The 20,064-nt window shown below is 60.8% G+C and overlaps 1 protein-coding gene across 3 annotated transcripts; it reads left to right on the top strand.

Moving 5' to 3' along the window:
- The first annotated feature begins 771 nt into the window (after positions 1-771).
- On the top strand, positions 772-19,941 carry SLC38A3 (solute carrier family 38 member 3). Of its 3 annotated transcripts, none has more exons than XM_026046221.1 (16): positions 772-891; positions 12,392-12,552; positions 12,667-12,751; positions 12,937-13,052; positions 14,408-14,481; positions 14,567-14,659; positions 14,783-14,864; positions 15,713-15,795; positions 16,020-16,078; positions 16,471-16,644; positions 16,814-16,893; positions 17,242-17,342; positions 17,446-17,570; positions 17,839-17,983; positions 18,401-18,504; positions 18,914-19,018. In XM_026046221.1, the coding sequence occupies exons 2-16, from the start codon at positions 12,443-12,445 to the stop codon at positions 19,016-19,018; spliced, it is 1,536 nt and encodes a 511-aa protein (XP_025902006.1). In that variant the 5' UTR covers positions 772-891; positions 12,392-12,442. The 3 variants fall into 3 exon arrangements, with proteins under 3 accessions (XP_025902006.1, XP_025902005.1, XP_025902007.1); XM_026046220.1 differs by lacking the exon at positions 772-891 and adding an exon at positions 10,238-10,376; XM_026046222.1 differs by lacking the exon at positions 772-891 and having other exon boundaries at positions 12,443-12,552; positions 18,914-19,941.
- The last annotated feature ends 123 nt before the right edge of the window (positions 19,942-20,064 follow it).

The raw sequence follows: 20,064 nt of genomic DNA, 5'->3' as shown, positions 1-20,064 counted from the left end.
TCAAGCAGGGCAATCATGCAGAAATCAGAGAGTGAGTCTCAAGTCTCCATTGACTCTTCCGGTCATTCCAGGATGGACAAGTTGTCACCTTGCTAATTGGCTTCCTCTATAACGAGGTGCCAGGGACGTTCAAGATAAGCCACATTCTGCTGGCAACAGCCCCTGGCATCTCCTGCAGTGCCCAAGAACTGGGCAGAAGTGGGGCTACTTAACACCAGGGGAGAACAGCTTGATTTTTTTTAGGCTGAGAAGATGGTCCAACCCTATTCTGATCAGGGGGTTGCAGGGAAAACTCTTCCTTKACTCCTGGGTGAGCTGGGCCTCCTCTACCCCTTCCCCTTCCTGGATTTATTTACCCAGAGCAATGCAGAGCGCCAGCCTGACATGGGCTATATTTAGACATTCAAGTTAGATTAGAGCAACTGAAATAGCCTCGTGGTTTTTAATGCTGACTGCTGCCTTCTAATACCCTTTGGAAAGAGCAGCCCCTAGAAGGCTGTCGGCAGCAGCGATGCTGGCTGGGGGCTCTCGCGCTTGACTCGGGAGTGCGCGGCCGCGGGCGCTCGGCCGTGCCCGGCGGCGGGCTCGGCCACGCGGGCAGGAGGCAGCATGCGTGTGCGCTCACCCTCCTCCCCCTTGTCCGCGGGCCTTTCACAGCAGCTCACACTGACGCGGCGCCGGCAGCCGCGGAGATTGGGAGCCGTGGCACTGAGGGGGCGGGCCTAGCTCYGGTTTAATCTCCGACTCCATTGGGATTACAGTTGAAGGATACTCTAATCCACGGGGTCGCTTGGCACGCACCGAGGGACTGTGCGGCTGGTGGCTTGGTGCTGTTCACCCCATCCCATCCCGGAGCAGAGGTGCTAGCTGGAGACAGGGGCCAGCGAGCAGGTAAGTCCCGGCACTGTCCTGCTCCCATCCCGGGAGCATCTGCGCTCCTGCTGTTCTTTGCTTTTCCTTTTTTTTTTTTTCTCTCTTCCTTTGGGCAACGCCAGGTGGGCGCGAGGGGATAGAGAAGCTGCCGAGGGTTTTCACTGTCACCCCTCCCTGTTTTCCYTGTGGAGCTGAGGCAGGGCTAATCTCTCCTGATCCGTTTCTGTTCTGCCCCTCCGATCTGCCCCACGCCGAGCACTGACTCCTCTCCCACTCACYGCCTCAGCTCCGGCTCCGGAGCTGCATGCAGCTTGCAGGACCCCCTGCTTTCTCCGATCCTGTTTGCTTTTTCCTCCCCTCACTTACAAACTTTTCCTTCCAGCTGTCCTCCCAGCCTCTCAACAGTTGTTGGGGTTGGGAATCTTAGAGCAAGGCAGAACTTTTTCGGGTCTCCCTTTGCTTGCTAGCAGCAGGCTGCTTGCAAAGACCTGCCCGTGTGGTGCCCACTGTCCTGGTGCTGGGAAGGGGCTGCCGGGCAGCGTATCCCGCCCGGGGCTGCCCCACAATGTGGCAGCTCGCAGGTGGCAGAGCCAGTGCTTGGGAGCTGTTTGCTTTGCTTTCTCCTTCCACTTCCCTCTCCCGGTGGCCGAAACCCTCCCACAATGCATAAAAATCCTGTGAATGCTTGTGAAAAAAAAATAAAGGCAGAGCCCTGCCTTGGCTGCACTGAAACTTGTAACGCACGGCCAAAACTGTTGCATGCAGTGGCAGCACAGTGGCCGTGGTGGGGGTCTGCGTAGCCAACTCAGCATTGGGGGCCGCTTGGTTAATAATAACCCCCAAAAGCCCYTTTTTCCACTTTAATTTTTAATTGACTGTGAGAGCAACATATGTTTCTTAGGGCTGGAAACTGTTGCAGCTGGGATCGGATGTCAGGATGTCGCGGCAGCGCTGGGGTGAGCACCCGCCTTGGGCAGGGGCAAGAGCGGCAGTGGGCGCCTCCAGGCTCTTGTACTGAGGGTGCCGGGCGTCGCTGCGCTGGGCGCTGCCGTGGGGCTGGGGATGGCGCAGGTCGGACATGYGTATCGTTGCATCCCCCCAGGCCGGGGTATTTATAGAGCCCGGCTGCTTGGGAAGGCAGCGCAGAGGTGCAGAAAGGCGTGTGGTACATTGCGTTCCCCGCCAGCCGCGTGCTCCCCATGCCACTCGGCAAAGGGGCTGCTCTGCTGGGCAAGCCTGKCTTGCCCCTTGGATGGGGGACTTCTTGCCTTGGAAGTGTCCAGCAGTCAGAAAACTTTCCCAGGAGCAGAGAGGTGCTGGGAAACCGGGGTAGTCAGGACCCTGTCTGAGGGCTCCAGCTCCAGCTGCTCTGAGTGCTGCTCACGTGCAGCTTGCTCGGGAGTAGGAGGGTTTTGTCCAGTTCCCCRGCAGCCTCGGGACTCTGTTGGGCCCCGGCACGTGGGAGGGAGAGGAAGCTGCTGGTGTGTGGGCGCAGACGGAAAAGGGGCTTGCTGGATGGCCGGGGGCTGAGCCCGAGCTGGCTGAGGAGGGAACCACCGTGCTGAGCTGCCGAGCAGGAGATGGGAATTTTCCATTGGCGTTTGGATCRGGCCCAAAGCAAGTGGTTGGATCTGCCTGGTCCCTGCCGGCAGCGGGCTGCATGCTTCCAAGCCCCTCGGTTCATCTTCGGAAGGGCAGAGGGAAAGGGTATCGTCCTCCAGCAGGGCTGCCCAGTGCCCTCGCTGACCATCCTCAGAAGGGGTCCTGTGCTCTGGGGACCACCTGCCTCCAGCACCAGAGCTAGCTCTGCCGTGGCTGCGGGCACGCTCGCTGCAGCGGCCAGGGATGCTTGGGGAGCCCCGGGCAGCCCGGGGCGATGTGGGGGGTGCCGTGGCCACGGGGAGTCTGGCCAAAGCACACAGGGTCCCGCAGTGCTGGCCACGCTGCAGCTGTAATCACACGCCGACGCCGCGGCCACAGCAAACAAACAGGCACCRGTGGGACCTATTTTCCTTGGCGCGTAGGGACCAAGCAGAAGGTTGGGATCCCACGGGCTCCTCYGGAGAAAGAGCCCTTGAGAAAACAGAGGCAAGGACTTAAGCGAGTTAAGGCTGGGAGGGGTGTTCCCCTCCCGTCGCCATGCGGGTCTTGGCTGCCACGCACGTCCCTGGCCGCTGACGCAGGTCTGGGGCCACATGGGTTCCCCGCGCCAGGATGGTCCCTTTGTCCCCTGGTTGGGGGACAGGCGGGACAAGGACCACGGCAGGTCCCGCATGGGCTCGGGCAGTTTATGTTGGCACCTCTGCGCTGAAGTGTCCCAGTGTGGAGAAAGTGGCACTCCAGAAGGTCTAGAGAAGGAACGATCAGAGGTTTTAAGGTAGTGGAGGGAATCACAAGGTTGTGGCTCAGTCTGGAGGGCCGTCCCCTCCTCAATGTCTCCAGAGTCACTGATAGGTGCTGATTCAGAGCATATTGTAGCCTTGAGTTTTCAATTGCCAAACTCCTGGACTTTTCTGGCACCACTGGATGGGCTTCTGGGAGCAAAATTGCTGATGAGTAACTTGCTTCAGGGGACTAGCATGTCTCTAGCAGTGCCTCAGCTGCCCATTTCATCCAAAAAGAGCTGCCTTCATGTCAAGACAGCCCTGTCTTCCTAAAGGGCTGTTTATTGTTTTTGCATAACTAGCTTGCAGCCAGGTGAAAAGCTTTGGTCTGAATCACTGCTTCATTCTTCTTTCAGACTGGTGCCAGTGTCGCCACTCCTAGTTGATGACCTTTGGGGCTTGGGTGAGGAGATGCAGGGTCCTTGGTGGGACAGCGCTGGCTGGCATGGCAAAGCAGAACCATGCTCACCTGGTTCCCATCCCTGTACCTGCGCCATCCCCTTCCCTGCCTCCCTGACCTCATCCTCACCCAGTCCCACACCACCCCATCACCAGTCTTGCCCATGGATTAGAGACTTTCCTACCACATTAGGTCACTTTAGCAGATACCTGGGTGGTCTTGGCCCTGGGCATGGCTTCCTGCGCCCCTGTCTGGCTTCAGGCCCCTGCCTCAGTTTCCCCTTTGCTCTGCCGGTGGGGATAATAGGCCAGGCTGGTGCAGTGCCAAGGCGCCGGCAGCTTTTCAGCCATCCCTTCCTGGCTGACCTCAGTACCAGCTTTTGGGCAAGCAAAGATCTGAGCCGACGGGGGCAGAAGTGGAGAAAGGAAAGYGTCAGCCAGCCCAGGCAGTGCAAGGTAGGACAGGGACCCGGGAGCAACATCCGGAAGATGGTTCTGGCCCCTCGCAAAGGGACCCAGGGCCGTGCTGGGCATGTGGGACAGGATGCAAGGGTACCGGGCACAGAGGGGCTGCCCCCCTTGCTCTTTGCCATGGCCTCCTCAGCAGCGCATTTGGCAGGCAGGATACGTCTGTGGACAGAGCCGCCGGGAAGGGGGACGTTCTCTTGCTTCAGTGCTGGAAAATCCTCCTCACAGCTCCTCAGAGTGCCAGGAGGATGGCCCAAGCAGCCCCGGCATTGTCTGCTGGCATAGTCCAGAGCAATTTGCAGTGACGTTTGGCTCCATCACCGTTTTCCCTTTCCTTCTCTGGTGCCTTTGCCCTCTGCAGTGCACGCTGAGCCTCCAACCTGGGACAGTGCAGAGGGACACAGCCACAGGCCAGCTCAGCTGCTGGTCCACTGGGGATGTGTCCCCATGAACAGCTGTCCAAGGAGCAGGGGGATAGCTCAGGCCACTGTGACATCCTGCAACAGCTCCTCCAGCTGCCCCACATGCAGCAGCATCCCTTGCTGTGCACCAAGGCCTGGGATACTTCTGTCCCTTGGTCATTCCTGGAAGCAGGATGCCAGCAAAGCATCACCTGAGACAAGTGTCTGATGTTGTCTGGACTTTCCCTCCCTGCTGATGCCTCTCTGGTGCTTTCTCTGCCACCTCRGAAGAGGAGGGTCAGGATTGGGGCCACTTGCAGGGCCACATGAACCTGTCTCCCTCTGCTTCCTGAGATGTGGAGCGCTCAGGACAGAGCTGCACCTTCACTGCTGAGCTACGGCAGAACCCCAAGGGCAGTGGTGACATTCTCTGTGCCGCCCRTCCCAACCACTGCCAGGAAGCCCGGGAAGGAGATGACCAAGACTGGCTCCCGCAGCCTGCCACCGCCCCGAGCAGCCCTCCACCCCTGCAGGCGCCCAGCACCTCCCTGACCTGGTGGAGGTGGTTCCTTATTTGGGGAGCTGTCTACAGCCTCAGCAAGCTAMCCTGACTCAGCCGGCAGCTACGTGGGCTGGAGCAAGTGCCTGGGACCAGGGTGGCACTGGCAAAGGGCCTCTGGAGAGACCAGAGCTTCCTGCAGGCTGGGCAAGAGTGATGTGTAGGGAGGAGGGATTAGCAGTGTAGCAGCTCCTGAAGGAAAGACCCCCAGGTGAGTGAAGGTCCCAGCACGGGGTGATGCCCAGAGTGCTTTTGGGCACCCTGCTCACTTCTTGAAATGCTTTCCCCTCTGCTGTGCTACCCCTGAAAACMCCCCTGGGATGTCCACAGCAACATCACACCAGCCGTGGGTCAGGTGCAGAGGAACAGGGCTTAGTGGGCTGCAAACACCGGCGTCTCCAGCATGAAGTGGCTACGTGCTTTGGGATAAGCCATTCCCCAGCCATTCCCACTGGCATGTGGGCTCAGGAGCARGAGCAAAGGCCAGGTGTGCCAGGGGACAGCGGCTGCAGGAGTCTGGGTGCATCACTGGGTGCCTGCCTCCCTCTGCTTGCTTGGTGCTGTTTCATCCTGAGCTCCCAGGCCAGCCTGCCAGCTCTGACCTGTCTCCTTCCTCCTCACACTCCTTCCAAATCTCTGCCCCCAAAACATGCTCAGACCTCCCTGGCAGCTCCAAAGGCCGGATGGTAGCCAGGCATGTAGGAAACGTGTCTGCAGCCGGCTACGGGCGGCAGCCTTCCCTCTGTCTGCCAAGGCTCTGGCACACATGTCAGCAAAGGCCCTGGGCACTGTGCTGAAAGGCACCTAGTCAGCAGTTCCCCAATAAGTCATCTGCAGAGAACGAGTTCAGGGTGACAGGCCGGTCCTGGGGTGCCTGCTGGCATGGGGAGCGAGTTGCTCACTTGCAAAATCAAAGCAKCTCCAAGGAAAGCTCTTTGGCTCAGTATTCATGGCCAGATTTGTGCTAGATGTGAGCTGATGAAATCCATCTTTTGGCTGATTTGCATCACAGAAACACCTCCTTCTTGACACGGTTGGTTTATACCATGCCAGGACTCTTTTGCTGGTGTTCACAGCATCGCCAGGGCTTGCCCCTAAGCCAGCACGGCTGGGATGGGCCCAGATCTGCATCTCAAGGTCCAAGGAGCTACCCGGGGCTGCTCAGGCAGGTGTCCTCCAAGCCTCCAAAGCCTAGCTGTGTGTTCCCTCTTCGTAGCTGAAACCCAGGTTCCCCCAGGACTGCGTGAGCCGAGGAACTGCAAGCCGAGCCATGGAGGGAAGATGCTCAACTTATCCCGCCCGGTGCAGGACTGTGCTCAGATGAGAAGGGGAGTCCAGGGTGGCAGCGCCACCCAGCATGTCTATCTGGAGTGGACCATCTCCGGGAGTGCTCCAGCAGGGCTTGCTGGTGGTGCTAGCCAGTGGGGTTCTGTGCAGATTACTCCCACCCATCCCTCTCCAGCTCCCCATGCACTCTAGGTGCTGRGTGCTGCCCTGAGCCTTCAACACAAAACCAGATGCACAACCAGGCCCCTGGGTAGTCACATTTGCCTTTTCTCAGTGTCAAGTGCGTGCTGATCCTATGAGATGCGGGATGACAGGACTGCTTATTTGGTTAGATTGGGTGGGGTGAAAGTACTGCACATTTAGAAACAGACTTGGGGTGCTAATTTTAGGAAGCCAGGTCAGGAGACAAAACACATCTGTGTCTTTGCTTGTGCTAAGGGAGGGAAAGTCCTGCTTGAACATGATCAGGGCTGGCTTGTCTCTCAGGCTACGGTTTTGGTGCCTGGCCCAGGGGAGAGTTTTTTCCTAAAGGCAATGGGAGGGTTGAGGGAGTATGTGGTCCCAGCACCCAACCTGGTGCTGTCCAGTTCAGACAGGGAGATAATGCTTGGAGACCCTTGGTCTTCACGATGCTTCCCTCCATCGCTGCCCACRTGCCCACAGCCCTGTACCAGCAGCAGCCCCAGGAACTGATGCAGAGACCATAGCATTAGGGCTCACCCCTCAGCCCAGCAGCAACGCTGGGATTAGACCCAGAGACCTCCAGGCTTGTAGTCACTGCTGACCCTATCAGAGGAGCCGGGGTCTGACCCAGAGGTGCCTGGGCTGGGGGCTGCTGGCAGGGGATCCATGGCCTTGGAGGTCGCTGCCCAGTAGCCCACACTGCCCATCTCTCCTGTACTCTGTCACAAAACCAGCTGAGGGAACATGAAACCTCTGCACGCTGGACTCCACTGAAACCTGAACAGCCTCYGGGGCGGGCTGGCATGGATGGGGTCATTGCTATCGGCCCCCCGACCCGTGTAGGTTGGAGGGGCGAACCTGGCTGTGAGCACGCAGCAGGCAGCTGTGCCAGGCATCATGCTAAAGCCGGATTATCAGCCGTGATGGTCCCATTTCCCCAGCCCCAGCTGGGGAGGATTAATAGGAATTCATTTGTGGAGAGAAAGGAGATGGAGGACTGAGCATCCCGACTGGCCACYGTGCAGAGCTCCCCAGTTCAGGCCAGTGTCCACTACCTCATGTAGAAATTGGGGGTTCTTGGTTGCTTTGGGGACCCTGCAAGTGTGAACCATGGGCAGTCTGCTGGAGAGATGACTTGCCTTCACCACGGGCTGTGGAAATATGAGAACCATGCGGCCCTCCAGGCTGCTGGTGGGAAGTAGTTCCCCCCACACTTACATGTCCTGCCCTCCCACCAGCATCTACAGCAGTGGGATCTGTGAGTCCACTGGGACCCCTGAAAAGCATCACTCATGGGACCCATGAAATCATTCTTCATGGGATCTGCATGAACATACTGGGTTAGTGAGGCCACCGTGATGAAGTGACAGGCGCAGTGCTGAGCAGCCCAGACCTATGTGGGTGCTGCCCTGGCCCATGCAGGCAGAGCGCAGAGGCAGGGGCTGAGTAGCTTGCCCAGAGAAGCCCATCCAGCCACAGGTAAGTGGCGCAAGGCTACTCCACCCAGCCAGCTGGGGCCAGGTTCCTCTCCACGTCTCCTGGCACAGAGCGTGGCTCATCTCTGGCAACCCCAGACACTGCAAAGAGCTCCCACAGGGCCTAGAGCTCGCATGCTGTTGGCGTTGTGCTGAGGAACGAGAATAGCATGGCGCTTCCCAAGACACAGGCTTTTCAGGCGTGATATATGTCTTCGAGCCATATGCCARGTCTGTCTGAAATGCCCAGCTCAGATTGCAGAGAGCTGCTGAGTGAAGTTACTCCGACCTGGAACGTCCCAGAAGGTCTCACTCCAGGTTGTGCTTTGCTCCATGCTGGGATTTCTGCATTTTTAAATAAAGTCAGTGGAGAAGGAAGATGTTCAGCAGAGGTTCAGCATTTTCCAGGACCAAGATGCCCTATGGCGGTGCCCTGGCAGCTGGGGCAGTCTGGCTGCTAGCTGGATGCCGCCAGGGCGAGCTCAGGACTCTGCTGTCTGCCAGTATATGGCAGGGCATGAGGGCTTTTCAGAGCAAAGCCTCCACACACACACGTCTCTGTCCTTGTGAGGGAGGGCAGGGCTCTGTGCTGGCCAGGATGGGTGGTGCGAGACCACATGTAACCTCCTCTAGCACGCAGACACCTGGGCGGGAGTGGACAGCAAGCCGGACCTGCAGGAAGGGTATGTGCATGCCACCTCATGCATAAAGCTCAGTGTTTTCCACAGTGTGGTGCAGAGAGGCCTGCGTTAACACGCCATGCCCGCTGTCAGCTAAGATACCCTCAAAAGTGTGGGAACATAATACATCCCCAGACCTGGGAACGTGGCAAGATGTTGCTGAGCACCTGTCTGGGTCTCCAGGCACACAGGCTGCCTGCGCTGGAAAGCTGATGGGGTGGGCATCATCCCCACGCTGTCCTGAGCAGGGCTGCATGCAGTGTCACCAGGTGCAGTGACATCAGCACCAGCCACCAGGAGAGCAACAACTGAGCTCGTGGAGTTTATTACAGCTGAATCTACCAGGTCAAGTGTGAGATTTTGTTAGGATTAGATTTATCACGTCCTTGCTGTCCAGACAGTATAGGGAGAGCCCGCTGGCCCCATCTTGGAGATTCATGCCTGAAAATCAGTGTAGCTGACTCAACTCCAGCCCCAGGGGAGAGGTCAGGGGCAATGGTCCTGTGCCCATGCACGTGCCCATGGTCTAGGCAGCAGAGTAGGTGACAGAGAAGCTGGCAACTGGGGCCAGCAGCAGGAGGACGGATGCTAGTTCTCACACGGACTGCTCTGTGCAGAGCGCTAAGGCGCACCTGGGGCCACTGAAGTGGGAAAAACAAGAGCATTTGCATTTGTAGTGTTGTGGCATGGCACCCCCAGGATGAATTTGAGCTATCGTGTCCAAGCCAGTGTGCCACTGCTTGCGCAAGTGGTGGGCAGCAGCCATCGGATCTGTCTCTGGAGCCCGTCACGGTGCTGGGAGTTGGCTCAGATCACTACCTGTGGCTGGATGGCCCCTTCTGAGCCATTGCTTTGGTGTTTCGGATTTGTTTCCCGGCTGCTTGGTCCAGGGTGCCCACACGTATGCATGTGCCTGGGGCCGGCAGGCCCGGCAGCCGCCGTCATGGGCAGAGGAGCAGATTCAAGCTGACAGGCTGCCGCTCGCCCCACGGGGGCTCGCGCAGCCCTGACGCATCRCTCCGGCCCCTGGCCCTGCTGCACGTGGCCCGGCCATGGGTCTGTGGGCCCAAACACGCTCACACGTGCCGGGGCGCACAGCCCCGGCGCCTGGTGCAGGGTCAGCCTTGTAAGGGCTGCCTCTAACACCACCTCCCCAGCTGTGGTGAGTGTCACGCTCCCCACTGCAAGGCGGAGAAGGCCACCCACCTCCCTGCACATGCGCAGGGCCCAGGGCGGCCTGCCAGAGACAGCCCCCTGTGCAATCTATTTGCTGTTCTGGAGAGCCTTATCGCAAGGCAAACAGTTCCCACGATGGGCACGCTCTGCCTGATCGAAGCGTCTCTCCTTCCCCTCCCCGCTCACGTTGTCCCTGTCCGCGACCCCCATTTGCCCGGGCGCCACAGGGAGACACTGCCAGCAGCAYCCTGACCCCAGGTGACGCCACAGCGACAGCCCCGGCGCTCACTGCCAGGCAGGGAGTGAAGCTCCGGTGCCACCGGAGCAACGGGTGCCGAGCGCGGCCCCAGGCTGTGCCAGCTCCTAGTGGCCGGAGAAAACACCTCCGGGCCCGATGCTAACGCCGTTGCATGTGAAATGAGCTCGTCTCACTTGCTATTCTGAGAGGTGTTTGGGGCAGACGCTGGCATTTCCTGAACCGCTCGGCAGAGGTATAATTATAACCTGGGAGAAGAACGGGYCTGCACAGGAGGCTGTCGAAACTCGCCGGGGTCCGCGGGCCGCAGCCGTGGCGGAAGAGGCAGAYGTGGCGGCAGCCGGGGCGCCCCTTGGCCGGGCGGGTGTGCGGGCAGCAGCGCGGCCCCCCGCAGACGTGGCCGGAGCGGGTGGCTGGCGGCAGGGCCTGGCCCAAGGGCTGCCTTGCAGCGTGGGCTGCACCCCGGCCTGTGGCAGGGCCGGAAGCCTCGGCCCCTTGTGGCGGCACRGGGAACACGCTGAGTTACCGGCAGCGTTTGGACGTGTTGGCAAGCTTGTTTGCGCCTGGATTTAGGCCCAGCTTGAGGCCTAGCGGAGGGGATAAATTATGGTCTGGTTGCTGCTCTGTGGCCCTTTCTCCTCTCCTGCACGGGCACTGGAGGCCTCGCACCACAAGCTTGGCGGCCGGTCTCCTGGTGTGACCCGTGCCTCAGTTTCCCCTCTCAGCGGCAGCTCCCAGGCCGTGTTACCCCCCTGCCGTGCCCGGCAATGCCCAAGGGCGACGTGCCAGGGCTCAGCTCTGCAGCAGGAGCCTCGCCGGGCCTTGCCAGTGGAGGCGAGCCGGCTGGAGTCCCGGGATGACCCTGGCACCGCGGGGTGAGGGCGCCGTGCTGAATGTGGCGCGGGACTCGGAACAGGGGCTAAAAGCCCCTTGGGCGCCGGGCGGAGCGTCCTGGCCAAGGGCGGCAGCCCCATGTCGCCCGCTGGGAAGGTGGGTCTCCCGGGTGGCAGCACGGCCCCCGGGTGCTGCACAGAGCCCCTGCTCCGGGCCCCGGCTCCAGCCTGCCCCAGAAAGCGGCGCGGTGCYGCTTCCCCGCGGGAAGGGCGCAGCGGGGAGGGCCGCGGGCGCACACAGAGGCCGCTTTGTGCCGCTTGCCAAACGCTCCGGCGCTCAGCAGCCCCGCCGCCTTCCCTGCCAAGGACTTGTCTCCTGTCCCTGCGCTCTTTCCTGCTCCATTTGTCAGGCCCTGATGTGCCCCCCTCCCAGGCCCCCTCCTCAAAACCTGCCGCTTGGCATCGGGAGGCTGCGTTGAGMAGAGCAGGGCAGCGCTGAACCCTTTGCATAGGCTGGGGGTCTTTGAGCTCGTGGTTAACCCTCGCTTTTCTGTCCAGCCCAAAGTTGCCTTGAGAAGCCCCGGCTCATCCTGTCAGTGTGTGGCCCTGTCCACCGGCAGCTCTTGGTGCTGCCGGTGCCCGTGTCCAGAGGAGAAACTGAGGCAGTGAGAAGGCTCAGGCTGGGCAGGTGGACAAAAGCTGTGGAGAGATGCCCCGCAGCGCTGCTCTGCAACTCCTGGGGCTGTGCGATGCAGGAAGGAATCAAGGCTTCTGTCTCCAAATCCCTGGCCGTACGGGGCTGGCATCCATGCTAGCTTTGATGGGAGAAGGGAAGCCCCAAAGGGCCCCAGAGCAGCTGGTTTGTCTCTGCATGGCATCTGCTACTGGCCATAGGAAGCCTGTATCCATGCTGAAATGCACCCACCTGCACCGGGAGGAAAAAGCAGAGCCCAGCCCTATGGACAGAGCTGCAATGGAGATGTTAGGTAGGCCGGGCATCATAAGCTCAACTGGCACCAGGCCAGGACTSTGCCAGCCCTGCCAGCCAGGGAAAGAGGCTCCAGGAACTCGGCTGGCTCCGTGCCACCTGTGGGCAGGAGAAACAGAGCAGCCTTCCGGGGCCGGGCAGTGGGCAGCTTGTCGTGCAAGACAAGCCTTCCTACTGGGCTCCCAGGGTCGTTCAAAGCTCCTGCATACTCAGGGCAGCATTTAGTGCCCCCTCACATTCTCTCCCACATGTGTAAAAGGGGCAAATCAAGCTCCAGTGTTGCCTAGCTGGGCCTCTCAGACTCAYGAACCAAGTATCGGTGTTAATCCAGACTCCTGGGCCATGAGCTCAAGTTGGATCTCCAGAACCTGCACTCAGACCCCCAGACCCTCAGGCCAGAGTCTGACTCCATTTGCTCTCCTCTTCCAGAGCGTGAAGAGTCCTCGCACTGAGTCCAGCACCATCCCCGCCTGCCCCACCATGGAGGCCACGGAGGTGCCCATCCAGGCCGAGATGGTGGAACTAGTGCCCAACGGGAAGCACGCTGCAGCACTCAACACATCCACTGTCCCTTCGCTGGCAGGTGACAGGTATAGGCTTTGGGACAAGAGGTTTCCGGCTGAAATGTGCAGCTCTCCCTGCTCCCACAGGTGCTGAGGTCCCTGTGCTTGGGGTGTTTGCAGCTCTTCTCTGCTCTGCCCCAGGTTTGACGAGAACCAGTCCAGCGCAGCAGAGCTAGAGGAGTTTCTGCCTCACGGCACTGAGAAGAAGCAGACGCACTTCACAGATGTGAGTAGGACATGGCGGGCACCTCTTGCTTTGCCTGGGCAAGGGGCCATGGCCACATGGGGCCAGGTGCCTCTTGCAGCCAACTAAAACGTGGCCCTACAGGGCTCAGCATCTCACTGGTGGGTAGGTGGCCGGGGGCTGTTTTCTGGTATGACCGGTCCCTGTGTTGTGTCTCGTGTGCACAGTTCGAAGGGAAGACGTCTTTTGGGATGTCCGTGTTCAATCTCAGCAACGCCATTATGGGCAGCGGGATCCTGGGGCTGGCGTATGCCATGGCCAACACAGGCATCATCCTCTTCCTGTAAGTGATACTTGCAGGGCCGCGTGGGGCACTGCTAGTGCCTGCTCAACCCTCACGGCCTCAACACCCAGCTGCTAGGCATCAGTGAGACCCTGCTGTGGGCTACATGCTGCCCAGTTTGCCTAGCAGGGGCAACGGGGACACCGGGCTCAAGCCAATGCTCAGAGGCTCACCGCACTGCCCTGCTCCCCAGGCTTCCCCTCTCCCAGCTTCCTGACCCATCCACGGCAGCCGAACTGCCCCAAACACCCCTCAGGATGCCTACCAGGCAGGCCGACTCCCTTCAGGTGCTAACTGCATATGGACAGCCCAGACAGGGCCTCGTTGCCCTGCGTGGGGTGGTACCTGCCCCTGCTGTGGGTTGAGGCTTGGCACTGGCCTGGGCCACTACTGGCATGTATTGCTGCAGCTCCCTTGGGAAGGCTCTGGTGCCCAGCTGCCCCCCTCCGTGGTTCCCCCTGCTTTGCTCCCTTCCCATGCCCTGGTGGGGCACGTGTAGGTAGAGGAGCAGATAAACCTCTCTGTTGTTCCCAGGCTCCTGAAGCAGGTCATTGTACGAAAGACAGCCCCCACCTTTTGTGTGGGCAGCTCCAGCACTGGCCCCAGGCTTTGCCAGCCACTGCTGGTGACCACAGCACCCTGGGCAGCCCAGGATGCCATCAGATCTATTGCACAAAACTCTGTGCTTTGTGCACCCCAGTGTTTTGGGGTAGGAGTGTGTTCTCATGGGCACATCCCACAAGGAGATTTGCTTCAGCAGCACCAGACCCAAGGACAGGTAAAAGTGCCCATGGGAGAGCCAGGGGCAGAGGTGCGGGCCAGGTTGCAAGGTGTAGGGCACCATGTGTGCAGGACTCCTCCAGGGGTGCTCGACTCCTCTCGCTATGGCTGGGAGAACTAGGGAGGTGGGCAGAGAGGGTGCCTGGTGCCCCATGGGGCRATGTGGGGTCTGGTGTCCTGCCTGAGCAGATCCGGAGCAGCGGGTATGTATGGGCACAGGTGCCAGGGGCCTGCCCATCCGCCACCATGGCCCCTGCCTRTCCCCAGCCCTGTGTGATGACGAGGAGGATGAAGACTCGACCTCCAATGAGCAGCTTTCTCCGTGCAGCCAGAAACATAACTTTGCTGCCTCCCTTGGGCACTGGGGACATGGACCCACAGGGTCCTGGCRGCCATGGATAGTGACACGGGGGCCACCGAGGCAAGACTGAGCCTCACCCTCCCTGGGAGCATCCAGTGCAGATGTGAGAGGAGCAGCCCGGGCAGGGTGGTAGCCAGTGCCAGACAGTGTGGCACTGCTCATCTTGCTGTGCCCACTGCTGGGATCCGCGTGTGATGGCRCTCCCCTCTCCCAGCTTCCTCCTGACAGCCGTGGCCCTGCTCTCCAGCTACTCCATCCACCTGCTGCTGAAATCTTCAGGCATCGTGGGTGAGTGCTGGGGCTCCAGGTGGTGGGCTTGTGCCACCTTGGTCCCTTCCTAGCCCTAACTCCTCTGCTCCTCTGCTGCCTGTAGGGATCCGTGCGTATGAACAGCTCGGCTACCGAGCCTTTGGCACACCAGGAAAGCTGGCTGCAGCCATTGCCATAACGCTGCAAAACATTGGAGGTGAGAAGAGGGCAGGGCGGGAGCAGGGGAGGGCAGCAGGGGGGCACCTGCACACTGGGAGTGCTGAGGTGCGCAGGGTGCCCTCACTGCACCAGCGTGGCACGGTCTCGCTCTGCTCTGCAGCCATGTCCAGCTACCTGTACATCGTCAAATCCGAAGTGCCTCTCGTCATCCAGACATTCCTCAACCTGGAGGAGAAGACCACGTGAGTGTCTCCTGCCTGTCCCGTATCCTGCCCTGGCTATGTCCTCCATCCTGAGCATAACGCTAGCTTCATATGCTAGCCTGGGCACCGCCCCAAATTTCATACCCGTGGAAACGCTGGGCACCTGCCTGGCAGTGTCATGAGGATGTTGGCCCCAGCCCTGTGCATTGGCCACAGATAGAAGGAAAGAAATGGGTTGTGGTCAAGCCCAGCCTCTGCCCCTCGTGCTCTCAGGATGCCAAGTCCTGGGTAAATTTGGCTAGAGCTCAAGTGTTAGCAGAAGTGTCATCCAGGTCTCTTGGGATGGTGTGGGAGCTGGCAAAGGCCAGTGACCCTGATGAGCAGGGCCAGGAGGCACAAGAGGCTCTGTCCTCAGTTCCGTGCCACTCAGTCTCCGAATCTCAGCCTCCTTCCACCACTCCATGGGGTGCTCTTCCCAGCCCAGTGCATCTGGGCCATGTCCCCTCACACCAGCAGGCGCTGTGGATTTGTATACAGCTGGGCAGCCCATGACAGGGATTTAGTAGCATTAAGCCATTACTATTTTTGATAACTGTCAATGCTGAATAAGCCCCCAGGCAGGATTAAACTGAAGTGAACTTCCAATCCCTGCTCCTCACTTCCCCTTGGGATAAACCTTTCCTCCTTGAGCAAAAGCTATTGCTTGTCCACCTAGCTCTGGTGCGACCATCTGCCAGATGTGCGAAGGGGGGCAGGGAGCTCACTCTGGAGAGCTTATTCTRGTCCCTGAGGCTCATGGGGCTCCCCTGCACCATGTGKGGACATTCCATGTGCCCCCATCCCCCTGGGCAAGTGAGGCTGTCAACAGCCATCTCCTCTGCTGCCAGGGACTGGTACATGAACGGGAACTACCTGGTGATCCTGGTTTCCATCACCGTCATCCTGCCCCTGGCCCTCATGAAGCAGCTGGGTAAGTCCGGGTGCGAAGGGACTTGGGGCACAGAGCTCCCGCGGGTGCCGAGGGCGGCCGAGCCCAGCACCAYGTGCTCCCGCTCCTGCAGAGCGGCGCCTGTGCCCAGGGTGCCGGTGGCCACCGCGGCAGGAAGCAACGGGCACGGCAGCGGGGGTGCAGGAGGGCTCCTGGGCAGCTCTGCATCCCTGCCCGTGCCCACCAGAGCTCTCCTCCCTCCACAGGCTACCTGGGCTATGCCAGCGGCTTCTCCCTCAGCTGCATGGTCTTCTTCCTCATCTCGGTGAGTGCAGGGCACGAGGCCCTGGACGTGCTGGGGTGTCGGGGCACAAAGCACCAATTCCCAGTGCCGGGCCAGGCATTCCCTGTGCCTGCGTGGGAGCTCCAGTGCCAGGGTGCCGGGATCCCAGCCTTGTCTGGAGCGGGCCCAAATCTCATGAGCAGCCCGTGGTCTGCTCACAAGGGCAGGGTGCGGGACAAGCCTCCTTGTGGGGGACCCACATCTAGGCAGCCCCAGGAGCAGAATGGGAGACAGTGGGCACCCCATGGAGGGCACTCACCAGGGAGCTGGAGGGGACACGAGCAGCACGGTGCAGTGCGACTGTGGCTGATCACCTCCCGCTCAGGAGGCTGTTGCTGGCGGGAGCATCGTGATGCACTTTCTCTTCCCCCCAGGTCATCTACAAGAAGTTTCAGGTGCCCTGTCCTCTCCTTGCACAAGACATGAACAGCACGGGCAGCCTCAACTACACGCTGGGCAGCACCACCCACCACCAGAAYGACTAYCCCGTCCTCCAGGCCCCTGAGAAGGGCACCTGCACCCCCAGCTTCTTCACCCTCAACTCCCAGGTAGGGCCGCATGCGAGGCCGAGGGCCAAGGTKGGCTGCACCTCCAGGTTTGTGGGAAAGCTCCCTGGCCCATAGCCAAGGTGGCCAGGGCCACCCAAGCCCTGTCCCTGTCAGTTCCCAGCACTCTGGGCACCCGTATGTGGTCCCAAGCTGCCTGCCTCTCTTGCAGACGGCGTACACCATCCCCATCATGGCCTTTGCCTTTGTGTGCCACCCCGAGGTCCTGCCCATCTACACGGAGCTGAAGAAGTGAGTGTCAGGGAGGAGGCCTGGGGTTGGGGGGCCTGTGGGCAGCGAGCAGGGCCTCGTCCTGCTCCCAGGAAAGGCAGCAGGCAGGTGCTCTGTTGCTTCCCAAGCAYGGGACATGCTCTGGGGTGCTCTGGCGCCCAGGGGAGGTGGGTGATCTCGCGCAGATCTGWCCTGCATCCCTGCAGCCAGCATCACCCCCTGGCCAGGCTGCCTCAGCCTCGCTGAGCTGCCCCAGCTGCTCGGCATGCAGCTCGGCCCTCGCCAAGCAGGCGCCCAGCGCTTTGTCCAACACGTGTCCCTGAGGAGTACAACAGGTCTGTGAAGTACTAACGCCACTGGCCCCCACAGCCCCTCGAAGAAGAAGATGCAGTGCATTTCCAACATCTCCATTATGGTCATGTACCTCATGTACTTCCTGGCTGCCCTCTTTGGCTACCTCACTTTCTACGGTAAGCCCTGGGAGCAGTGCCGAGGACCCTCCTTGGCCCAAGGGATGTGCTGGGGACTCACCTGGGCAGCGCTGAGCGTGTGGCTCTGTGCGGGTGCCCACAGGCCGCGTGGAGTCRGAGCTGCTGCACACCTACAACAAGGTGGACCCCTTTGACGTGCTGATCCTGTGCGTGCGGGTGGCCGTGCTGACAGCCGTGACACTCACAGTTCCCATCGTGCTCTTCCCGGTGAGTGTCTCCTGGGAGCATTAGGCAGGATAACAGGCCAGCTCATGGCCACCTCCACGCCACTGTGGGGCCACAACACTCAGGAGGTCCTTTAAGATGGAACACCAAGGCAAGTGTCAGGGCTGGGGTGCCATGGGGCTTCCCCAGGCCAGCTCTGGGCAGGCTGCACAAGCAGCTACCCCCAGGATGCTTGGGGCTACCCTAAGAGGGCCTGTACTTGGCCCCAGGCGTCCAGGATGACTCGTGATGTTACTGTTCACATGCCCAGGTGCGCCGGGCTATTCAGCAGATGCTGTTCCAAGGCAAGGACTTCAGCTGGGTCCGTCACATCATCATTGCCGTGATCCTGCTGACCTTCATCAACCTGCTGGTCATCTTCGCCCCCTCCATCCTTGGCATTTTCGGCTTGATCGGTGAGGGGAAGTGCCCACCATGAGGGCAGCAGCAGATCCTGCCCATGCCCACAGCTCATTACCCTGCCAGGCGCATCCTGAAAACCCCATTGCAATGCCTGGGTCTGAGGGACCCTTTCCTGGGGGGTGACACAGAAAGGTGCTTGCAGCACCACTGGGCTCCACTCACTCTGTATCCTAGTGGCTTTGCTTCATCTCTGAAACTGGGGTCTCTGTGGACAACGCAATTGGTGATGGGTCCCCAGCCCAATGCCAACACAAAGYGGGAAGGAGGGTGCCAGGACAGGGTGTTCCYAGGTTCCCAGAAAGCTGTGCCAGATCCAAGGGGAGAGGACAGGACCTGGCCCAGCAACACAGGTGGCAGGACTCAGCCATGGGGCCGGGGTCTGCTGCCCCCTCTGTCCCTATCTGCTCCAGGTGCCACGTCCGCTCCCTGCCTCATCTTCATCTTCCCTGCCATCTTCTACATGCGCATCATGCCCAAGGACAAGGAGCCTCTGCGCTCCCCACCCAAGATCCTGGTGAGCTCTGGGCACCTGCCATCAAGATGTAGGGATGGGATGGGATGGCATGGGATGGCATGGCATGGCATGGGGTGTCCCCAGGGCTGAGCTGGGTGTGAGACCTGGCCCCTTGTRGACTGCCAGGCACCAAGGGCGGCTCCTAGGCCCCCTGTGCAGTGGTGGGGATGCTGGTGCCCAGTTGGTTCTCCTTGGACCCTTGTTGGGTCGGGGACACTGTCAAGCCTCCTGGGTTCCCATCCTGGCTCTACCACCAGCCTGGGCCCATCTGCTGGGATTGTCATGAGTCACAGCAGGGTGGATGATGGACACAGGCTTCCTGGCCTCCTGAGCAATGCAAATGCAGGGGGCTGTGACATCCTGGGCCGCTGCCAGCTCCTCGCTGACCCCSTCTCTCTGTCACCCACAGGCAGCCTGCTTCGCCCTCCTCGGGGTGCTCTTCATGATCATGAGCTTGAGCTTCATCATCATCGACTGGGCCACGGGCGGGGGCAAGAGCGGCGGCAGCCACTAGCTGTCCCTGGGGGCCCAGACCAAGCTGCCCCGCCGCACCGGTGCCCTGGGAAGCAGCAGCCCCAGGGCTGGCCCCCRACCCCACCGCTTGGACTGTACCACGACCCTCGCGCTGCCCACCGGGCACACGTAACGCCCTCCGCCCGCCCCGGCCCGACGGGGACGGGGTCCCGTGCGGCCCTGCACTCGTAGCGGCGGACAGAGCCCTGACCTGCGTGGGAGTCCCCGGGCTGTGCCAGGGAGGGGGGCGAGCCCCAGGCCGTGGGGGCAATGCTCTGCCTACACCTCCCACACGTCCCTGCCCGCTGGGCACCTCAGTTTCCCCATCTGGAAGACGGGGAGAATGTTTCCCTACCTCACCAGAGCTGGCCATGAGCTGGACCTCATCTCTGCACCCAGAGAGCAACCGGCCACTGGCAGCAGGCACTGCCAAGTGCGTGTGGCATGGGGGGACAAACGGGACCTCCCCAATGCCAAGGGGAACTCAGACAACAGGGATCTGCAGGGCTCATGTCTGGGCGAGCAGAACAACCCCAGGGGGACCTGGGCAAACAGCTGGGCTCCCTGRGGCACGGCAGCATCCTCTCTCCCTGATGCCCCATGGACAGTCAGCTCCCATTCGCCCTGTCCCTCAAGGGTACTCCGGTACCTCTGGGAAAGGCAGTGCTGCCACGGAGGCCGCGCAGGAGCAAGCACTGTTGTGGGACCAGTACGCTGCTACCGAAGTTGCCGGGCCAGGAGCCGTGTCCCTGGGCTCATCCCAACTGTCCCAGCACCCCCAAGGAGGGACACAAACTCGGGGCTGGCTCCAGGCCGGGCAAGGAGTGAGGGGCAGCTTTGGAGCCTCTCTCCTCCATGCCCATGGGTGGCCTGGAGCCCAGGAGCCAGGGTGATGGGCACACGCGTGCTCGGAGCCGAGCCAAGGGGATGCTGTGACCGAGCCTGTCCCCTGAGCCCTGCACTGCCCTTCCCTCCAGCCTTGCCATGGAACCTCCCCAGGCCGCGAGATACCCAGGGAACAGCTCCGTCTCCCTGCTGCCCTCCGCG

Source organism: Nothoprocta perdicaria, unplaced genomic scaffold, assembly GCF_003342845.1.
Source record: "Nothoprocta perdicaria isolate Ctin4 unplaced genomic scaffold, notPer1 scaffold_429, whole genome shotgun sequence".
NCBI classification, from domain to species: domain Eukaryota; kingdom Metazoa; phylum Chordata; class Aves; order Tinamiformes; family Tinamidae; genus Nothoprocta; species Nothoprocta perdicaria.
The sequence above is the reverse complement of the archived record's forward strand: the minus strand, read 5'-3'. Positions and strand labels throughout refer to the sequence as shown.